We start from the raw sequence: 21,305 nt of genomic DNA, 5'->3' as shown, positions 1-21,305 counted from the left end.
TTTAAGTAGCAAAACCTTGCACTATACAAACGAACTGGATAGTTGATGATAATAAACATTTAACTTCATTAGCTGAAATATTCTAAAATAATTTAAGCCATTCTCCATTTCTGTGTGTGTGTGTGCGTGTGCACGCGTCCCATCTCTGGTCTTTGGAAAGACCAGATGACATCAGAGGAGTTTGATAGTATTTACTGAGGATTTCCAGATAATGTCGATATTTAAACATCAACAAATTATAATAGATACAAAAAAGGTTGTAGGAACGGTTTGTGAGAGGGAGGTAGGGAGGGGTTTTAGATTGTGTGAAGTTTAGACTTCAGAGAGTACTGATAAAGGGTACCTTTGGGTACCGGTATCGATTCCCAGGTAAAAAAGAAACATTTCCAGGCTCGGTGTCCCGAGCAGAACCACCGCGTAGAGGCCAGAAGCCGCATTTTACAATAAACCTCTGTTGGGCTGCTTTAAAAAATATTAGGGCAGTCAGTTTATCGCGTTAATTAGATTAATTAATTACACAGCAAATTATCGCGTTATGAAAATTAACTCAAAATTAATTACAATTTTTTTTTTTTTATAATATTTTTTTTGTATCTCATTCATTCGATAAGAATGTAGAATACACATTTACAGACGTTTTATTTTTAATATTATGGCCCATTTGCATGTTCTTGGTATCTGATTCTAGGGACATCTATGAATCTCAGGGAATGTATTCCCAGTGTCAGAAATACTGTGGGCTAGATCCACAAAGAATGGATTGCACGGTGCAAGTTGCACCCTTACTTACAATTCATTATGAATTAAAAATGGGGGACCCTGATGTAAACAAGACGAAAGTCTTTCTCTGGTCTGCATCCCCTTAACAATTGTGTGCCGTACTGTATTGTACCCATTCTGCAATCTGTTAATAACATTTTCATTCAATCAATCAATCTGTGCGGTGATTGATTGAATGAAAATTTTATTTTGAGTAAATTGTAATGAACCAAATGAGAATATCAATAATTTTTTTTTTTATCTTTGACTGTGAATAACACCATGCTCAAATTGACCAGACCTGAAAAATCTAAGCAAATTAATAGATGGAAGATGATTAAACAGAAGGTTTTGTAGATACAGTACTGAATTCTGCCACCCGGACACATGCCATTTGAAATATGATTATAGAATATAGAATATCAGGCATAAAATGGTTATGCGATTAAAATGCGATTAATTAGATTAATTAATTACAAATCCTGTAATTAATTAGATTAATTTTTGTAATCGCCTGACAGCACTAAAAAATATATATATCTATAATAATCGCAAATTTTATCGCAATCACAATATCTGTCCGAAAAATCGCAATTATATATTTTCCCAAAATCGTGCAGCCCTAGTGTCCACTTCACTGTTTAAATTAAAGAGTCTGTCTCTCTGTCTCTCTGTCTCTCTCTCTCTCTCTATGATGAGCTATAGGGGAGGTGTGGAGGTCTGAGATGATGGTATGAGGAGCTATAAGGGGAAATACAGAGATATGGAATATCATATGGAAAGGCAGAGCTTGGCATTCTCTGCAAATGTGTCACGATGTTCTTACAAAACCTGCCGCAACTAATATACTGTCACCTCAAAGGGCTTCCAAGTGAAGTTACCCGAGGTCCGGTGGCATCGAGAGCCTTTGAGGTTTTCTCTACGCTGGGTTTCGGCTCCTCTTCTCTGCCAGGCTCCGTCTCGTCGCGTACAGTAAGCCAGCTGGCAGTGGGGGTGGCACCCTGCTCCCGCTCGCCCACCCGAGCTCTGCCCGGGGGGGCAGGTGGACGCCGATGAGGTCATCAGAGAGCCAGATGGACCCCCAAGGGTGGAGCGGGTGGTGGTGGTCGATGGGGGAGCAGGTGGGGGGCGGGAGAGGAGAGGGATAGATGGAGGAGGGGAGAGGGGGGTTTAGGTTTAGAGAAGGAGGGCGAGGCGGGGGGGGGGGGGCTGAACTAGAAGAGGCAAATGTGTTTATTAAGTACAACAGTCTCAGTCAGAGACGAGGACAGTATCTGGGGCCGGAGTAGGAGCTGCGGTTTCCCTGCTGTGGGGCGACCACACAAACACATACCTTTGCATGGATCCTTGACGGTATAATGATTAAGTCCATAATTCCATAACTAGCTATACTGCAGTGGGTAGATAACATAAAAGGAATAGTAATTTTTATTATCTCATTGTGCCAACTTCTAGTGAATAGCATATTGGGGAAAATGAACACAGGCAACCATGTTATTACAAGCAGCCATTTCAGAAGAGAGACAGCGTCACAAAGTGCAAGTGCACGGCCTCCTAACAGATTCCAAGTACTCAACTTTAAGCATCTACTTTTTACAGAGTACCTATCAGACCCATACTGTACATTTGTTTAACCACAGCTGGTCTCAATCAGGCACTGAGGACAACACTTGGTGCCCAGGGTGGCAGCCGTTGGCCTGCAGGGAGGGACTGATGGTTAAAAGTTATACACAAAACGGGTCTTGCTCCCTGCAATAGGGGACAGATGGATACTAGTTAGGGCACTTTTTGTTTGCAAATCTAAATTTCGTCAACCTGGTGAAGGTTTAAATGTTTGAACTGTAATGTGTTTAAATCGGCTGTCTAGTGGAGGACAGTTAGAGCTTTCATTTCACACTCTGCTGTCTCGTGTCCCTGAACTGGAGGATACTGTAGTTAGAGCTTTCATTTCACACTCTGCTGTCTCGTGTCCCTGAACTGGAGGATACTGTAGTTAGAGCTTTCATTTCACACTCTGCTGTCTAGTGTCCCTGAACTGGAGTATACTGTAGTTAGAGCTTTCATTTCACACTCTGCTGTCTCGTGTCCCTGAACTGGAGTATACTGTAGTTAGAGCTTTCATTTCACACTCTGCCGTCTAGTGTCCCTGAACTGGAGTATACTGTAGTTAGAGCTTTCATTTCACACTCTGCTGTCTAGTGTCCCTGAACTGGAGTATACTGTAGTTAGAGCTTTCATTTCACACTCTGCCGTCTAGTGTCCCTGAACTGGAGTATACTGTAGTTAGAGCTTTCATTTCACACTCTGCTGTCTAGTGTCCCTGAACTGGAGTATACTGTAGTTAGAGCTTTCATTTCACACTCTGCCGTCTAGTGTCCCTGAACTGGAGTATACTGTAGTTAGAGCTTTCATTTCACACTCTGCTGTCTAGTGTCCCTGAACTGGAGTATACTGTAGTTAGAGCTTTCATTTCACACTCTGCTGTCTAGTGTCCCTGAACTGGAGTATACTGTAGTTAGAGCTTTCATTTCACACTCTGCTGTCTAGTGTCCCTGAACTGGAGTATACTGTAGTTAGAGCTTTCATTTCACACTCTGCTGTCTAGTGTCCCTGAACTGGAGTATACTGTAGTTAGAGCTTTCATTTCACACTCTGCTGTCTCGTGTCCCTGAACTGGAGTATACTGTAGTTAGAGCTTTCATTTCACACTCTGCCGTCTAGTGTCCCTGAACTGGAGTATACTGTAGTTAGAGCTTTCATTTCACACTCTGCTGTCTCGTGTCCCTGAACTGGAGTATACTGTAGTTAGAGCTTTCATTTCACACTCTGCTGTCTAGTGTCCCTGAACTGGAGTATACTGTAGTTAGAGCTTTCATTTCACACTCTGCTGTCTAGTGTCCCTGAACTGGAGTATACTGTAGTTAGAGCTTTCATTTCACAGGGTGCTTTCTAATGTAACCACGCTAAATGTTACACGCCTCTTGTTCCAAAAGGTGGCATTTGTGTCTCTCTCTGTCTTTATATGCCCCCTTTCTCAGATAGGTAGATAGGTAGATAGGTAGATAGATAGAGTAGATAGATAGATAGATAGATAGATAGATAGATAGATAGATAGATAGATAGATAGATAGATAGATAGATAGATAGATAGATAGATAGATAGATAGATAGATAGATAGATAGATAAATACTGTATATATCTCTCTCTCTCTGCCTGCTCACCTGGTTGTTTGACCAGCACCTGGGTGAACCCTGAAGCGTCCTGGGACAGTCTGTACCAGGCCCCGTCTGGGTCGCAGAGCCACTCCTCCACCAGGCAGTAGTACGTCCCAGAGTCGCCGCTCTCCGCCCGGTTCAGCGTCAGTGCGTACAGCCTGGGCGACAGCCTCTCCGCCTGCGTCCGCCGCCTCAGCTTCTCCTCCTCGGCGTAGGCGCCGTACTCGAAGGCCCCCGAGCGCTCGATGCGCAGCAGCAGCTCGTCCGCTTCCGCGCCGGCGGCGGCGCGCCGCACGTACCACAGCACGGCATGCTGGGAATCCTGGCCGGTCTGGGCGGCGACGGAGCAGTTGATCCTCACCCGGCTGTCCTCCAGGTAGACGTGGGACTGGTTGGTCTTCTGCACCTTCAGCTTGCTCACTGTGAGGAAGGAGAGAGGAGGAGGAGGAGAGAAGGAGAGTCAACAGTCATTCCGCTGGATACAGGAGGATGAACGCTGGTGACGGGTTATATACACATTACGATGTCATTTCTCTTCTGTGACAGAGCGCCTGTAGGACAGACAGTGGGAGTGTGTGTGTTTGTGTGATGGGGGAAGGGGTGGATGGAGAGACATACAGAGAGGAAGGAATAAGGCAAGAGAGGACGGGGTGAGAGCAGAGATGTAGCAACATGGATGGATGTGTGTGTGAAGCGAGGAGAGGGTGGATGTATAGATGGAAGTAGGTATGATGCATGTAAGATAAAATAGATAAGATATTCCTTTATTGATCCCCTTGGGGGAAATTCTGGCATCATAGCAGCATGGGGGAGGGGGAGGGGGGGGGGGGTACAGGCATGGGCAGAGTAATAGAAGAAAGACAGAAATATAGGCAATACAATTTAGACCCGAATACAAAAACATGAGAAGAAATAAACATCGCAAACAATATAATTATCTCTGAATATAAAAAGATGAGGGAAAATAAACAGTGTAAACAGGAAAGCGAGAGGGAGGATGATATGGAGAGAGGGGAGATAGAGAGTGAGGGGGAGATAGAGGGAGAGAGAGAGAGGCAGAGAGAGAGAAAGGTTGTATGAGCTGATTATCTATCTATCTGCCTGCCTGCCTGCCTGTCTACAAAATACTCTTTAGGAAGTATAGTGATAATTAAACATGGATGAATGGATATTAGGGTAAAAAAAAAGGCCACATCTAGAATGAATGCGTGAGTATCTTCACAGAAACATTAGAAAACGGCTCCCCTTTTCCTCTGAGGGGGGGGGGGGGGGGGGAGTGAGAGTGAGAGAGAGAGAGAGTGAGAGTGAGAGTGAGAGTGAGAGATAGAGAGAGAGTGAGAGAGATAGATAGAGTGAGAGTGAGAGTGAGAGAGAGAGAGAGAGAGAGAGAGAGAGAGAGAGAGAGAGAGAGAGAGTGAGAGTGAGAGTGAGATAGAGAGAGTGAGAGTGAGAGAGAGAGAGAGTGAGAGTGAGAGTGAGAGAGAGAGTGTGAGAGTGAGAGAGAGAGTGATAGTGAGAGAGTGAGAGAGAGTGAGAGAGAGATAGTGAGAGAGAGAGAGAGAGAGAGAGAGAGAGAGTGAGAGTGAGAGTGAGAGAGAGAGAGAGAGAGAGAGAGAGAGAGAGAGAGAGAGAGAGAGGCACATTGAGCCGTCAGGGTGGGTGGAGCTGTAAGGCTGGGGGCGGGGCCCTGGGGGGCCTCTGTGACTGGATTGGTTACAGAGACATCAGGTGTGTGATTGGATTAGCTGCAGATACATGAGGTGTGACCACAGATTCAGTACACTGACGGGGGGGGGGGGTTAGAGCGAGACAACGGAACATATACACACTAGGGATGTCCGATATTCCGGCCGATATCGGCAGTAAAATGTGATATCGGAAAATATCGGTATCGGTAAATTTTTTTTTTTTTTTTTTTTTTTACATTTATTTAACCTTTACTTACCCAGGCAAGCAAGTAAGAACCAATTCTTATTTTATTTATTGTCAAAAGTATGCATGTTGGTTTAATTCAACAACAAGAGATATGTAATGTTAATTTTTACTTTTTTAATAGGGATGCTCGATATTGGCTTTTTTACCGATACCGATATTTTCCGATATTGTCCAACTCTTAATTTCGATACCGATACCGATATCAACCGATACCGATATATGCAGGGTTTCCCCCCAAAAAAACTGAATAATTTCAGGTAATTAATAATTTCACTGGATGCATTCAAAAGGCTTTCTAAATGTAAGCATTATCTGTGCAAAATATGATAATTAAAAAAGTAAAAATTAACATTACATATCTCTTGTTGTTGAATTAAACCAACATGCATACTTTTGACAATAAATAAAATAAGAATTGGTTCTTACTTGCTTGCCTGGGTAAATAAAGGTTAAATAAATGTAAAACATTTTTTTTTTTTTTTTTTAACCGATACCGATATTTTCCGATATCACATTTTACTGCCGATATCGGCCGATAATATCGGTCGGCCGATAATATCGGACATCCCTATTTTTTAATGATCATATTTTGCACAGATAATGCTTACATTTAGAAAGCCTTTTGAATGCATCCAGTGAAATTATTAGTTACCTGAAATTATTCAGTTTTTTTGGGGGGAAACCCTGCATATATCGGTATCGGTTGATATCGGTATCGGTATCGGTATCGGAAATTAAGAGTTGGACAATATCGGAATATCGGTATCGGTTAAAAAGCCAATATCGAGCATCCCTAATACACACACACACACACACACACACACACACACACACACACACACACACACACACACACACACACACACACACACACACACACACACACACACACACACACACACACACACACACACACACACACACACACACACACACACACACACACACACACACACACACACACACACACACACACACACACAGGATGAGCATGTTCAGTGCTAGGCTCACACTACCCAAATGCAGCACTGAACGGCACAGGAAGTCCTTCATTCCAACAGCCATCAGACTATACACTGCATCACTGTGCCTCACTGCATCACTGAGCACAGAGCGGCAGCTCCATAGTGGCAGGAGGCCGCAACTAGCCAAATTGTTTACACTGCTGTGTTGTTTTTTACTACCTGTACCCCCCCCCCCTTCCCCCATGCTCAGTATATTTTTACTGTATTTATTTCTGTATATTTTATTTCATTTTTATTCTATTTTACTCTACTCTTATCCTAGGCAACTTGATTTGATTTGTGTTATTATTCTAATTCGTGACCCGTCCCGTCTAAATGTTTAAACGTTGAACGATTTTCAGTGTCAAATTTCCCACGGGATAATAAAAGTATTTATATTCTATTCTATTCAGTATATTAGGGGGCTTAGTCATATACAAAATACACACCTATATACATGCACACTCACACATAAATTAGGGGGCATGTACTTGCATACAAAACACACCTGTATAAGCACACACACACACACACACACACACACACACACACACACACACACACACACACACACACACACACACACACACACACACACACACACACACACACACACACACACACACACACACACACACACACACACACACACACACACACACACACACACACACACACACACACACACACACACACACAGGCTAGAGCACAACTGACACCACAAGCCCCGCGTTTTAAAAAGGGAGCTAATGTAGTTACTTTAGAGAGTTGACAGCCCAACAGTAACACCAGCCTAGTTCCCACAAAATCCTTCAATTTAACCCCCCCCCCCCCCCCCCCAAATGAAAAGATACACAGCTCAACTGTAACACACAGAGGCAGAAACTTAATTCAAGTCATTGACCCTTTCACTGCCACACGACACGAAAGGTTAACCCTTTACTATCACACAACCGACGGTCGCCGTTAACCGTTAACCGGGGTTAACCGTTTTGGTAGTGCGGCAGTGAAAGGGTTAACAGTGGGGACCACGGTGATGGCTAGCTTGTGTTCTCATTAAACATTCCTCTTCACATTAACACACGACATGAGACCGCTCTGCCATTTCAACTCTCTCTCTTTCTCCATCCCCTCCTCCTCCTTTCTCAAGATTTCTCTAGCCTCCCTGGCTACTAGTCTGCTGTTGTCCAGTGAGAGAGAGAGAGAGAGAGAGAGAGAGAGAGAGAGAGAGAGAGAGAGGGAGAGGGAGAGGGAGGGAGAGAGAGAGAGAGAGATAGAGAGGGAGAGAGAGAGAGAGAGAGAGAGACATAGAGAGGGGGGGAGAAAGAGAGATAAAGGGAGAGAGAGAGGGGGAGAAATGGAAAGAAATAGAGAGAGAGATATTTCTCCTCTTTTATTAGAGCTCTCCCTAGCTTTTCAAGAGTGAACTCAAACAGGTTTTATAAATCAGAGCCGTACTTCTCCCCTCAACACTTTCAGCGCCAGCCGTTTTAGTTACCCTTGTACTCAATGGGCCACCAGAGAGAGGGATGTTCACTGTGCGTCGCAGTGTTTGCAGGGCTATATCTATATTCTATATTATAGCTATGGAGACAATACTATGGCTCATTTGACATTAACTATCCCTCGTTCAACATGTGAAAAAGACTAAATTATTTCATGTATACGTTCGCGTGTTATCCCGGGGTGAATATTGTATAGTTTCAGAGTGATCCTGGCTAATTCCTGGTAACTGTTATGGAGCGATATGTGAATTTTGCTAAAAGCGTTCGCGTTGCTCGCCGGACACGCTACTATTTCCAAATCAAAGGTATATAATAGGTATTATGTTTCATCATGAATGCATGAAAGGGGGGGGGGGGGGGGGGGTAGTTTTTTAATGCTCTGATCGCCAGTAACGACATTCGTTTTGAACACCACACACGCTGATCGGCTGGATCGATATGAATCATTGTAGGGTCAAGGTGGAATTGACGTCAGATAGTCCTTACTTTTGATCGGGGTTATTCCAAAAAGAATATTCCAATTGTCTGATCACGATTTCCAGCATTGATGTCCATCTGGTCCCGGACATAATTTGGCACAACTTATGGATCGAGTGTGCTAGACGTGTTTCACGTTGCTTGGGTGAAGCGTTGGACTTGCCCGGACGACATTAGATGTGACACACAGTCTGGAACAGGGTTTCAAAGGGTGGGCGATACTGCCACCTAGCAGGATCTGGCCGGTACTGCACTCTCTGGGTCTCAGTATGGCTTTCAGCGGTAACATATAGGTCCGTGAGTGTAATAATAATTTTCACACCACACATCCGGGAATCTGGAATTAAGACTTGTTTTTGGACAAAATTACATGAAAGGACCTAGAAAACCTAGGACACAGGGGCACACTCGAGGACTAGTGCTTTGTTGGAGTTATAACGGTGTAAGTACCACTGGACTGAGAGAGGCCTACGTCAAACCAAAAACTGAACAATACTGACATTTTAATTAAACATCTACAATTAAACTGGATAGAAAACAGTTTGAACCACATTGTATTTATACTAGGACCGCTACTGTTCCTAATTTATGCAAATTCATGTCGTCAGCTTGTGACTGCAACTTGTTCTTGTTTGCGGACGACTCAGCCCTGCTGGTCTCTGACAAGAACAAGTTCTATATCGTATTAGCTGCCGCTCAGCGTCAATCTGCACATATCTCACTCCAGTGACGTGCACTGAATAAAAACTTCACAAATGCACCTTTACATACCAGCATCCGTCTGGCCACACCCCCATCTGCTACCTACATAAGCAGGGGTGGGGCCACACACTCATCTCCTTCTCAAATTTCACCCCAAGAGAGTGCCTGTATACCAATCACTTGACGTGGGAAAGAAAGTATTTAGCTGAAGAAAGGAACAAGGAGATACGTTGACGTTATATCTTTATTTTCTCTCTCACTATTTGAGAAAATACGGCGATAATGTCTTCGTCACTGGAGTGTCTGGAAGATGATGATCATTCTGACCTCCACCGGCTTTTTCGTATTAGGGGCTCGCGTCGCTGATATACTCCCCACCTGCAGTCCTCCTTGCTGCGGCTGGATAGGTATTGAACCTCCGGTTATACAGCTGGACTGTGGGAGGCACCGGCTGTTGTGAGAAACTGGTTGCTTCCGAGCTGGGTGAGTACTGTTTTGCTTGCGAGCGCCAGTTGTCTGCTAATGCTATGTGGGTTAGCTGACAATTTTACGAAGGCCGGCCCCAGATTGGGGTCCTCTGCTTGGCCTCTTAGGCGGCGGACGGAGGGTCCTGGTCTGACGCCCATGATGGTCAAACTAGTGGGCCGCGACCACGACCTGGTTTGAACCCGGGATTCTCTGGACAAGCGGATGCTTCTCTGTCCCGTGCAGGCCCCATCTTTCACATGAATGTGAGAGTACACCCTAAAACACGAGGAAATGTGGGTATGGATCTTCTTTATCGGTAGTTCCATGCTCAAGTCGGCTGCAGCCCGTATGGGAATTGTGCCGACTCCGCTGTATGTCTGGTAAATCACTGTTGAAAACTGTGTTTGACATTTCTTTTTCTCTTCTCTCTTAGGATGAGGAGGGTTTCAGGCGGTGGCCTGTCTGAAGTGTGGCTTGTTATGTCGTTGTGTACAGTTCAGGTGATAGCTGCTTAGCTGGTGTGCTAGTTTGTGGCCTACTGTTAGCCAGTCAGCTGTTAGCTGCGGCGCTAGCTTGTTGTGTTCACTAGGCTAGGGGGGGGGGGGGAGTTTCCTGGTCCCACGCCCTGAAAGATTGGGCGTGTGCACCGTGGAAATTCCCCCGCCATAGAGTATGTCACTGAGCGAGTTTCTAGGGCTGGGCGATAAAACGATAACGATAACTATTGCGATAAATTATTTCCTCGAAATAAACATGAAACGTGGTCGCAAAGTTTCGATATATCGATTTTCCAAGCTTGGATATGAGCACGCACTAACAACCAATCGGTGAAGGAGATGGCAGAGAGCGAAGGAGACCCGCGCTGCACCTCTGGGTAGAGAGGTAGGACTCACTCAACAACAAAGCTTGCTAGGCTAATTAGCTTGCACGGCGATGTTTTATATATTTACGTGCCGAGTATGTGTGTGGCGTGAATTCTGAGGCCACGTTTATAGTAGTGTGGGTATACAGTGGACGTCGTTTCAATATATTGTGACGGAAGAGAGTATTTTAGTGTTATATTTAGCACATTGTCATGGAATACACCGCTTAGTAGCAACAGGCTGGCTAGGTTAACTAGCTTGCACGGCGATGTTTTATATATTTACGTGCCGAGTATGTGTGTGGCGTGAATTCTGAGGCCACGTTTATAGTAGTGTGGGTAGACAGTGGACGTTGTTGCAATGTATTGTGGCGGAAGAGAGTATTTTAGTGTCATATTTATTACATTGTCATGAGATATTCCGCTTGTCGGCTAACTGCTAACGTGCGCGGACTGATGACGACATCAACTCGACTCGAGACATTCGCAGCAGCATAAGAAGTTAATTAAACTTGACAGACATTATATCGACGATAATTATCGATATCGAATTATATGAAAATAATTTTATAATTTTATCGCGATAACGTTTTTGGTCATATCGCCCAGCCCTAAGTAGAAGAACTTCAAAAAGGAGTTCTGCTCTATTGTATGTGTATTCGATTCAATTCTATTATTGAGTGTGTATTGGTTCAGAGCCTCCTCCTCGGAGAGTCCTAACCCAAGTGTTACATAGCTCAATGTTGCAATATTTCTTTTCAATCTATACAGCTCGCGTGGGAAGTCTCTCTGGGGGTTCCCCGTCCTCTCCTTTTTGGAGTAGGTGGACGGGGTATTGTTTAGGGTTTCCCTGACTCCTCGCCTTACAGGTCTGTTGAGTCATGGGTTTCCCCCCGTCATAGGGGTACGTCGCTTACCGTCCCCTCTTATGAAGTGTGGTTGACGGGGTGGTGTTTCCCTCAGCCGCGTCGCATGGGACCCATGTCTGTATTATTTTTTCTGAAAAATGTAAAATTAAAAAAGCGGCTTCTTGTCGTTCCCCAGGCGGCTTGGAGGAACGGTGTCTGGTGTCTTGTTAGACTATCCATTGATGTGTTTTGGGTCTCGACGCATACATAGTGCTGGCTCTGGGTGTTTCTGATAGGAATCACGCATGAGGCTGGTGCGCCTTGGTTGCTCGTTATTAAAACTGCGTTTTTATAGGGCAACTGGGATGGAGTTGGTCTCTTCCGAGCGCCAGTTTACTAGGTTTGTCTCAACAAATTCTTGTTCATATCTGGGGGATGTTAACGGAATAGATCAAATCATAGGTAGAGGGGTCTCACGCCCTTGGGGTGGGCCACTGAGCGTGGTACGAATGGGACCGTCTGGGTGGCGCCCTCTATAATGCTTTAGATCGACACGCGTACCTACCCCCCCTCCTGGAGTTGGGGATGTCGGCGTGATTAGGGCACGGGACTGGTTCTGGTCACGCTGGTCCAGGTCAGTTAACCCGTTGTCCGCCGGGGACGCAGATCTTCTGTTCTGGTACCCTGAGGGACTTGTGCTTTTTTCAGGGGGAAAAATGCCGGGTCGGCCCGGGTGTCACAGGGTTGGGCGTTATGGAGACACTGTTGTTTGGTACATGTTGTACCTTGTACTGTCATGAAGGGGCTTGGTTCTCCATTCTTTTCGCCCCTGTCTTCTCCCGCTTACGCATGGCTGAGAGGGGGCTGTTGAGGTGGTCTTTATAGAACTCCTCTGGCATCCCTGTGTGCTTCCTGGTCCGCCGGGCCCGGTCCGAAGTTGTTTTCGTCGACCCGTAGGCCTGGGATAACCCCTTTTTGAAAACTGAAACACTTGTACTGCGGTATAGCCAGTGTATACCCGCAGGTGTGTTTGAGTTTTTTCCTGAGGGGTTATAGGAACAACCACCCCATGGAGAGGGTGGTTGATTCCCTGGTGTGTTGGAGCGGAGTCAACTCCCGGGTTACCCGGTTGAGTGTGCCCCTGCACGTTCATGACGTCTGCCAAACGTGTCAGCCTTCTCTGCCTCGGCCCCTCTAGAGCGTCAGGGATTTTTTGGTGGAGGCTTTGACATGGTGCTCAAACAATGCCAGCATACGCCCCTTCCGCCGGGGTGCTGTTTTCAGTTGACCCCATTTGGCGCATGTCTCCTTTGCAGTGCTCCAGGCTCGGGTCAAGTGCCTGCTGCCTGGATTGAGGGATCGGCCTCTTCTGGAGGTCGTCTCCCCGGTGCGCTGCCTGCTCCCGCTGTAGTGTAGCCTCTTGAGTGCTTCGAGTTACAGCCATGCTGACTGCCTGAGTATGCCAGGGTCAGTGTGCCAGGCGGCGTGCTAGTGGGGGGAAGGGCCTGCTCTTGGATGGGCCCTGTCCGAATACGCTGGCGATGTGGGGGGCGGTGTCACTAGTGACCGCCTGGTGAGGTCTTGATGCTGTGGCGTCATTGGCCACTCCGGACCCCCTTTTTCCGGGGGGATTCAGTCCCTTCTGGGTCTGGGTCTTCCTTCGCACTCCGCTGCTACGGCCTTGCCACGGGGTTGAGTTTGCTCTTGACCCCGTGATTTTGGGGGCGGTAACGAGGTGTGTTCCTTCCGTTCGTTCCCTGGTGGCATGCGGGTTGTGCGTGTGCGTAGTCGTGGGGTCAAGCCACGGTCTGCTCACCCTGTGCGTTGAGTTGCTCGAGTTCCTCTTCGCACGGTCGGATCCGTCTCCCTCCCGTCCTCCAATAGGGGGGGTATCCTCCATTAGGGAGGGTCGGGGGGCTCGGTCCTCCCCGGTTCTGATGGTTGTGGGGGGCCTCAGCGGGGTACATTTGTCGAGCTTCAGCTCCCGCTCAGCTCCTGTTGTGCAGATTGACGCTGAGCGGCAGCTAATAAGATATAGAACGATAGGTTATAACCGTAGTTCTATGAGTATTAGTGACACTCAGCGTCTAGACGCCACTGCGGCCCTTGATCTTACCTTGTGGTGAAATGATTGAGAAGGAGATGAGTGTGTGGCCCCACCCCTGCTTATGTATGTAGCAGATGGGGGTGTGGCCAGACGGATGCTGGTATGTAAAGGTGCATTTGTGAAGTTTTTATTCAGTGCACGTCACTGGAGTGAGATATGTGCAGATTGACGCCGAGTGTCACTAATACTCATAGAACTACGGTTATATTCATAACCTATCGTTACAGGTTGAAAAAACCCTCAGCTCAGAACTCGGCAGAATCTGCACCTGGCTCGCTGATAACAAACTATCATTACACCTGGGTAAAACAGAATCCATTCTCTTCGGATCAAATAACAAACTCAGCAAGACTTTCTTTCCACATCAAATCTTTCCTGTGACAAAATGGCATCCAATGTAATAAAAAAAGTCAACCAACAAACTAGATTATTGCACCGGATCTCCTCTCTGGTAAACAAGAATACCCTGAAGACTCTGGCAGGAGCACTCATTCAAAGGTACTACGCCTATGCTTGCACCTCATGGTACCAAAGCACCTCAAAGGCGCTAAAAACAAGATTACAAACATCACAAAACAAACTGGTCAGACTACTACTTGACCTTACTCCTAGAACCCACCTCACCCCTGCCCACTTTGACTACCTAGGATGGCTTAGAGTAGACGACAGAGTACAGCAACTTGCAATGGGCCTGGTCTACAAGATACACTACATCACACAGGTAGGTACCCATGTACAAGTCGAAATACTTCCCAAAGGTCAGTGAATACCACGCCCACAACACCAGAGGGAGTTCCACAAATTATGTGCAACCCAGATTCGGCACAAACAAGGGACAAAACACATTTCGCAATTATGCCACAACAATGTGGAACGCCCTACCCACAGCCGTAAAAAGATGTGAATCCCTACCCACATTCAAAACCGCTCTTAACACTTTCCGTGCCACGGGTCCGGTTCCCCGGAACCCCGTGCGTGCCAACGCCCACTTCAATGATAGAGCTCTCATATTTGCGAACGCATAAACTATATCTTAAATTATGGCTATGTGTATAATATGGCTGTCGCTTATCAATGACTTGTTTGCAGTCAACATTGTCGAAACGGATTATTTTTTTTTTAATCGGTTCATTTCCGTTTTATACCATTTTGAAAAACTTTTTTTTAAAGTTTCAGGAAAATATAAAGATTCTGTGATAATCGCCCTTTACTGGAATATACTGGAATACACAAAAAACTTTTCTGCCTATTTATGAATAGTTTTCAAATAAACGCTAGATTATCGATAGTATATGTGTACTTATGCACGCTATAGAAGCGGGCTGAAAAATCGATTATCCATTTCCTGATCAGCACAGACACACACATAGGGCCCACGTTGATATCTCCCAAAACCAGAGCAAATTGGAATGCTATTTGACCCTAAACAGAGAGCACACAGTGGCAGAATACCTGAGCACTGTGACTGATCCAAAACTAGGGAGATCCTTGACTAGGTACAGACTCAGCGAGCACAGCCATCGAGAAAGGACGTCATAGAAGACAGACTGTGCACCCACTGCACAAAATATGAGGTGGAAACCGAGCTACACAACTGCCCACTATACCAAGACATCAGAGACATATACTTCCCACAAATTGCAAACACCCAAAGAGACTTGGAAAACATGGCAAATAACGCAAAAAACTCCCACACCTACTTAGTGAAATACAACACTGTGCAAACACAGCAGCAATATTTGTGAGATGCCGTGACAAGAAAAATACATCCAACGGAATACAACCACCATAAAGACTGCCAATCACACATAATATATTCCTGCACATCTGTATTGTACTGGTCCGTTAGATTGTTTTGTTTGCTTTGGCAATGTAAACGTACGTTTCCCCATGTCAATAAAGCCCCTTTGAATTGAATTGAATTTAGAAAGGGAGAGAGAGAGATAAAGGCAGAGATAGAGAAAAGGAGAGAGAGATATACGTCTCCTCTTTTATCAGGGCTCTCCCTAGCTCGTCCTAAGCCTCACACGACAGACTGCCTAGAGTCACGGCCATCTGCCGCCAGGGAATTGCACCCTCACCCACAGATCAGTGAACGCGCGCCAATGGTCAGAGTGCGTGTCTCTCTCTCTCTCTCCCTCCCTCTGTGCATATGCGTGTGTGTTTATGCATTTCCATTATGGGCTGGCGTGTGGCTTGAAAGATGCATGTTCATAGCTATGAGACCACCGCGCCACGCTGTCTTGAGTGAGTTCCCCCCAAATTAGTCATCATCGCCGCCTCACTACCTGCCAGGGGGACGGGGCGCTCGGGAAGCTCGACAATAACCCCATCCGGAATTACCACCGCAGAGCCCCTCCGGAAACCTGGCAATCATTTTCTCCTGCAGGAGGAATTACCTCGGAATCTCCTGAAGTGGAACCGGGGCTGAATTGGATTGGCAGAGGACAAAGACATTCGCTCCGTTTCCCATTTCAAGTTGCGAATCCGCCGCCGGCAGGCAGAAAGAAGTGGGGGGGGGGGGAGGGGGGGCTGGAAGCCTGTTGCCTCACATCAGTGTTTACAGAAAGGCCTTTTCAAAGCCTAACTAGGTTAATTATTCAAGCCCATTAGGTAGCATCAAAAACAATTATAACTTATTGTTACTAAGCGCTCGCACAGGAGAGAGAGGACAACGGAATGAAGGGAGGGAGGGAGAGAGAGAGAGAGAGAGAGAGAGAGAGAGAGAGAGAGAGATATGGGAGAGAGAGAGAGATGGGAGAGAAAGAGAGACACAGCTTGTAGTCAGGCTCGTCCTGATCAACCTGTGGCGAGAAGTGATGAATTGAATCTGATGATATTATTATTATTATTATTTTGATAAGCAGTCGTTGCCGCTGTATCTTGGCACTGCTCTTAATGTCCATTCATACACATCATGGTGACAATAAGGACACCAACCGCTACCACATCTTCTGGGATGGGCATCCATTCTCACCTACAAGTAGGCCTACACAAGTACATGGGGAAAATACTAGCAGTAGAAAAGTCCTAAGTGATGCATTTGGGGAAAATATACTTTGATATAAGGGACAACGAAAAGTATATTTTAACATATTAAGGGATAATGCTGACAAGTGTATTTTCTATGGACATGATCCATGCAATCCATGTGATGAAAGACTGACTTGTGCATTGAGACTACATAGGGAGAGGTTGGAGGGGAGGTTTGAGGAGAGGTGGAGGAGAGGTTTGAGGAGATGTGGAGGAGAGGTTTGATGGGAGGTTTGAGGAGAGGTGGAGGAGAAGTGGAGGAGAGGTTTGAGGAGAGGTGAAGGAGATGTTTGAGGAGAGGTGGAGGAGAGGTGGAGGAGAGGTTGAGGAGAGGTTTGAGGAGAGGTTTGAGGAGAGGTGGAGAAGTGGAGGAGAGGTTTGAGGAGAGGTGGGGGAGAGGTGGAGGAGAAGTGGAGGAGAGGTTTGAGGAGAGGTTTGAGGAGAGGTTTGAGGAGAGGTTTGAGGAGAGGTGGAGGAGAGGTTTGAGGAGAGATTTGAGGAGAGGTGGAGGAGATGTTTGAGGAGATGTGGAGGAGAGGTTTGATGAGAGGTTTGAGGAGAGGTGGAGGAGAGGTTTGAGGAGATGTGGAGGAGAGGTTTGATTAGAGGTTTGAGGAGAGGTGGAGGAGATGCTGGGGGAGATGGTGGGGAGATGGTGGAGGAGGTGCTGGGAGTTTGTGGAGGAGAGGTTTGAGGAGAGGTTTGAGGAGAGGTTTGAGGAGAGGTTTGAGGAGAGGTGGAGGAGAGGTTTGAGGAGAGATTTGAGGAGAGGTGGAGGAGATGTTTGAGGAGATGTGGAGGAGAGGTTTGATGAGAGGTTTGAGGAGAGGTGGAGGAGATGCTGGGGGAGATGGTGGGGAGATGGTGGAGGAGGTGCTGGGAGTTTGTGGAGGAGAGGTTTGAGGAGATGGAGGAAATTGGTGGAGGAGAGGTGGAGTCATATTAACCTAGTAGTTTTCTTCACATAGTATTTAACAACCTAGTGTTCTTCGACAAGTGAATTCACAGACCTGTCAACATCATCGATATCTGAATATTCCTATTAGCTGGGACCACATACAGTAAGTGACTGAAATGATCTTGCAGGACCTAGAATTCCTCCGAGGTGGATCTGGAAATAGCCTGTTTACTTTCCCATGTGACTCACCCACCGTTACCAAGGAAACATGTGTTTTACATGAAACACAATCACTGAAGCTAGTACAATGTATATATTAGGAAAATAAAACAACAATTCCACTCCCAAAGGGGGGGCAACACGTTTACGTTTTATTCATGCATGTTGACTCAAGCGTTTTAGCAGATATTATTTTCTACTTGGCGGGTCGCACCAAGGACATTATGAGCACTGTACCGCCCGGGGCGATCATCCTGGCACAGCGTTCAACGTGTGCAGCACAGCACACCTGATGAAAGTTATTCCTGCTGAGAGTGACAACTGGTCTCAGAACAGCTCCATAGTACTCATATGCCATTACACAACCAGGCTTCTACTGATGAGAATGCAGAATGCATAGGCTGTAAATACTGTACATACTGTACGTACACACACACACAAATGTATGTATGATATGCATATTTATATGTGTATATGCATATGTATGTGGTGTGTGTGTGTGTGTGTGTGTGTGTGTGTGTGTGTGTGTGTGTGTGTGTGTGTGTGTGTGTGTGTGTGTGTGTGTGTGTGTGTGTGTGACAGAGCATGCATATTATGCAGGGACCTGTTCAATCATACATCTGTAAGTAACCAGGCCATTCATCATACATGTGTATGTATATGCTACGTAACTTCCCCTCAAAACAGAGAGCTGTTTCCCTCTGCATGTGTGTGTGTGTGTGTGTGTGTGTGTGTGTGTGTGTGTGTGTGTGTGTGTGTGTGTGTGTGTGTGTGTGTGTGTGTGTGTGTGTGTGTGTGTGCCTGTGTTGTTAGCGCAGGCTGTCAATATCTATGTTAAGTGTGTTTGCCTGTTCTGAGCCTGTGTTTCTTTAGTGAGTCTCAGGGGTCTGACCCCAAAGTAAGACAAATCCCTAATTGGAAACACTTGTCATCTCCATTCTGCATTAGAGGATGTGTCCGTCAGACCGGCCCGACGCCTGTGTGTCTGCACAGGGTTTTGTGTGTGTGTGTGTGTGTGTGTGTGTGTGTGTTGTACTGCACTGTAACAGACTCCAACTAGTGCTCCATTTAGTCTTCGCTGGGTTTATTTTCTCCACAGGATGAAGACAAGCGAACCCTCCTACCAATCTTTACAATTGTGTCCCTCTGAGGCTTCTGTACCTCTTCTGGGAGATTGACAGCCAATCAGATCGGACATTGGACACAGAGCAAGAGAGATACTCATTTTGAGGTTAACCTTGAACATAAATGGTATGATCTCTCTCTCTCTGTCTTTCTCACCCCCTCCCCCCCCCCCCCCGCCCTCTCTCTGCTCCACTCCTAACGACTCTGTGGTTGCCCCGGGCAACAGCATCTCCTGAGAGGATGGAGGGGGCGTGGCTACAGTACCTGAGAGAGGCCCACTGTGTCTCCCGTCAGGAAGAGCCAAGACCCAATTAAATGCTGCCAGAGCTCTGGCCTCCTCCATTGCCAGGCGGCACGATTAAACAAACGGTTAATCAACATTCAAATCATGGCTCCTCAAAGAAGAAAAATAAATAAAAAAAATGGAGCAGACAATTTTTCTCTCTTTATCAACAACATTTTTGAAATTAGATTCAGGAGGCGTCAGGGAGATGAAGGGAGACCCTTGCCTGCACCAGAGACAGCCTTCCCACTGATAACCATCTCAAACGCAGCCGCCGGAGGCGCCGTATGAATATGTGCGAGAGCCTGCGTGCAAGCGCCTGCGTGCGAGAGCCTGCGTGCGAGAGCCTGCGTGCGAGCGCCTGCGTGCGAGAGCCTGCGTGCGAGAGCCTGCGTGCGAGAGCCTGCGTGCGAGAGCCTGCGTGCGAGAGCCTGCGTGCGAGCGCCTGCGTGCGAGCGCTTGCGTGCGAGAGCCTGCGTGCGAGAGCCTGCGTGCGAGAGCCTGCGTGCGAGAGCCTGCGTGCGAGAGCCTGCGTGCGAGCGCCTGCGTGCGAGCGCCTGCGTGCGAGAGCCTGCGTGCGAGAGCCTGCGTGCGAGCGCCTGCGTGCGAGAGCCTGCGTGCGAGAGCCTGCGTGCGAGAGCCTGCGTGCGAGAGCCTGCGTGCGAGAGCCTGCGTGCGAGAGCCTGCGTGCGAGAGCCTGCGTGCGAGCGCCTGCGTGCGAGAGCCTGCGTGCGAGAGCCTGCGTGCGAGAGCCTGCGTGCGAGAGCCTGCGTGCGAGAGCCTGCGTGCGAGAGCCTGCGTGCGAGAGCCTGCGTGCGAGCGCCTGCGTGCGAGAGCCTGCGTGCGAGAGCCTGCGTGCGAGAGCCTGCGTGCGAGAGCCTGCGTGCGAGAGCCTGCGTGCGAGAGCCTGCGTGCGAGAGCCTGCGTGCGTGTGCGTCGTGTTGCTACGCTCGTAACGCCACCAGTCAGTCAACAAAGAAACTCATTAAGCACCCCCCCCCCCCCCCCCCGTCCAATCTGTCGTCGGATGCTCTTATTGCCACACGTGCTGCAGACAAACACTATATTTACCCTTTTATATTTATCGCGTGACGTATATGAGCAAACAGCGGCCACAAAACACACAGAGACGGGGGGGGGGGGGGTTCTGACATGAAAGAGGAGGAGGAGTGAAGAGGAGCCTCAGTGTTTTCTCTCTTATTGCTTCCCTGCCACACGCTGTACTGCTTTATTCAACAAGCCCGAAGCAAAACAAATGAAAGCGTTGTTTGTGTGACTTGTGGTAAGTAGACAAGGAGACACGTCACACGGTAACTTCAAAGAGTTGGAAAGCAGCCGGGGTCAAGTGTGTTGAGAGGGATAATTGGATGGAGGATGAGATTGTGTGTCAAAGCCTTTCTCGAGACGAGAGGGAGGAAAGACATTGTGTTACACACAGGGGCGGACCTAGCACATTTGGCGCCCTAGGCGAGATTCACTACTTTTTTTTATAATTTTTTTTTTATGGCTTTTGCCTCTTCATAGTTCTCTAACGTTAGTCTTTCTTTCCTCAACGCTCAATTCTATAACCACTTGACCGATACCCATCAATGCACAGCGCTCTAGCATGTTCTGACTGTGAACACCTAAAGCTGAGGCTCAGACCGACCGACCGTTTTAGATTTTTGGCTCATTTTCCCTTATGTTAGAATTTATTTTATGTAAAAATAATGGTTGCAGATATAGAGGGGGGTGCCAAAACTGCACAGAGATTTTTTTTTTTTTAAATTAAAAAAAAATGTTTTTAAATTTTTTTTTTTTGGCGCCCCCCTCTGGGTGGCGCTCTAGGCGACCGCCTATATCGCCTGTAGGAAGGTCCGCCCCT

At 47.0% G+C, this 21,305-nt stretch overlaps 1 protein-coding gene across 1 annotated transcript in view; it reads right to left on the bottom strand.

The window, feature by feature from the left end:
- Window positions 1-21,305, bottom strand: part of igsf3 (immunoglobulin superfamily, member 3) — a 468,209-nt gene that overhangs the window by 26,746 nt on the left and 420,158 nt on the right. The window contains exon 6 of the mRNA XM_084311321.1: window positions 3,982-4,395. Coding sequence (XP_084167447.1) covers window positions 3,982-4,395 — 414 coding nt within the window. The remainder of the gene's footprint in view (window positions 1-3,981; window positions 4,396-21,305) is intronic.

The sequence above is a fragment of the Notolepis coatsorum genome, assembly GCF_963971535.1.
Source record: "Notolepis coatsorum genome assembly, chromosome: 3".
Taxonomy (NCBI): Eukaryota; Metazoa; Chordata; class Actinopteri; order Aulopiformes; family Paralepididae; genus Notolepis; species Notolepis coatsorum.
Note: the sequence above shows the minus strand (reverse complement) of the source record. Positions and strands in the feature narration are given on the sequence as shown.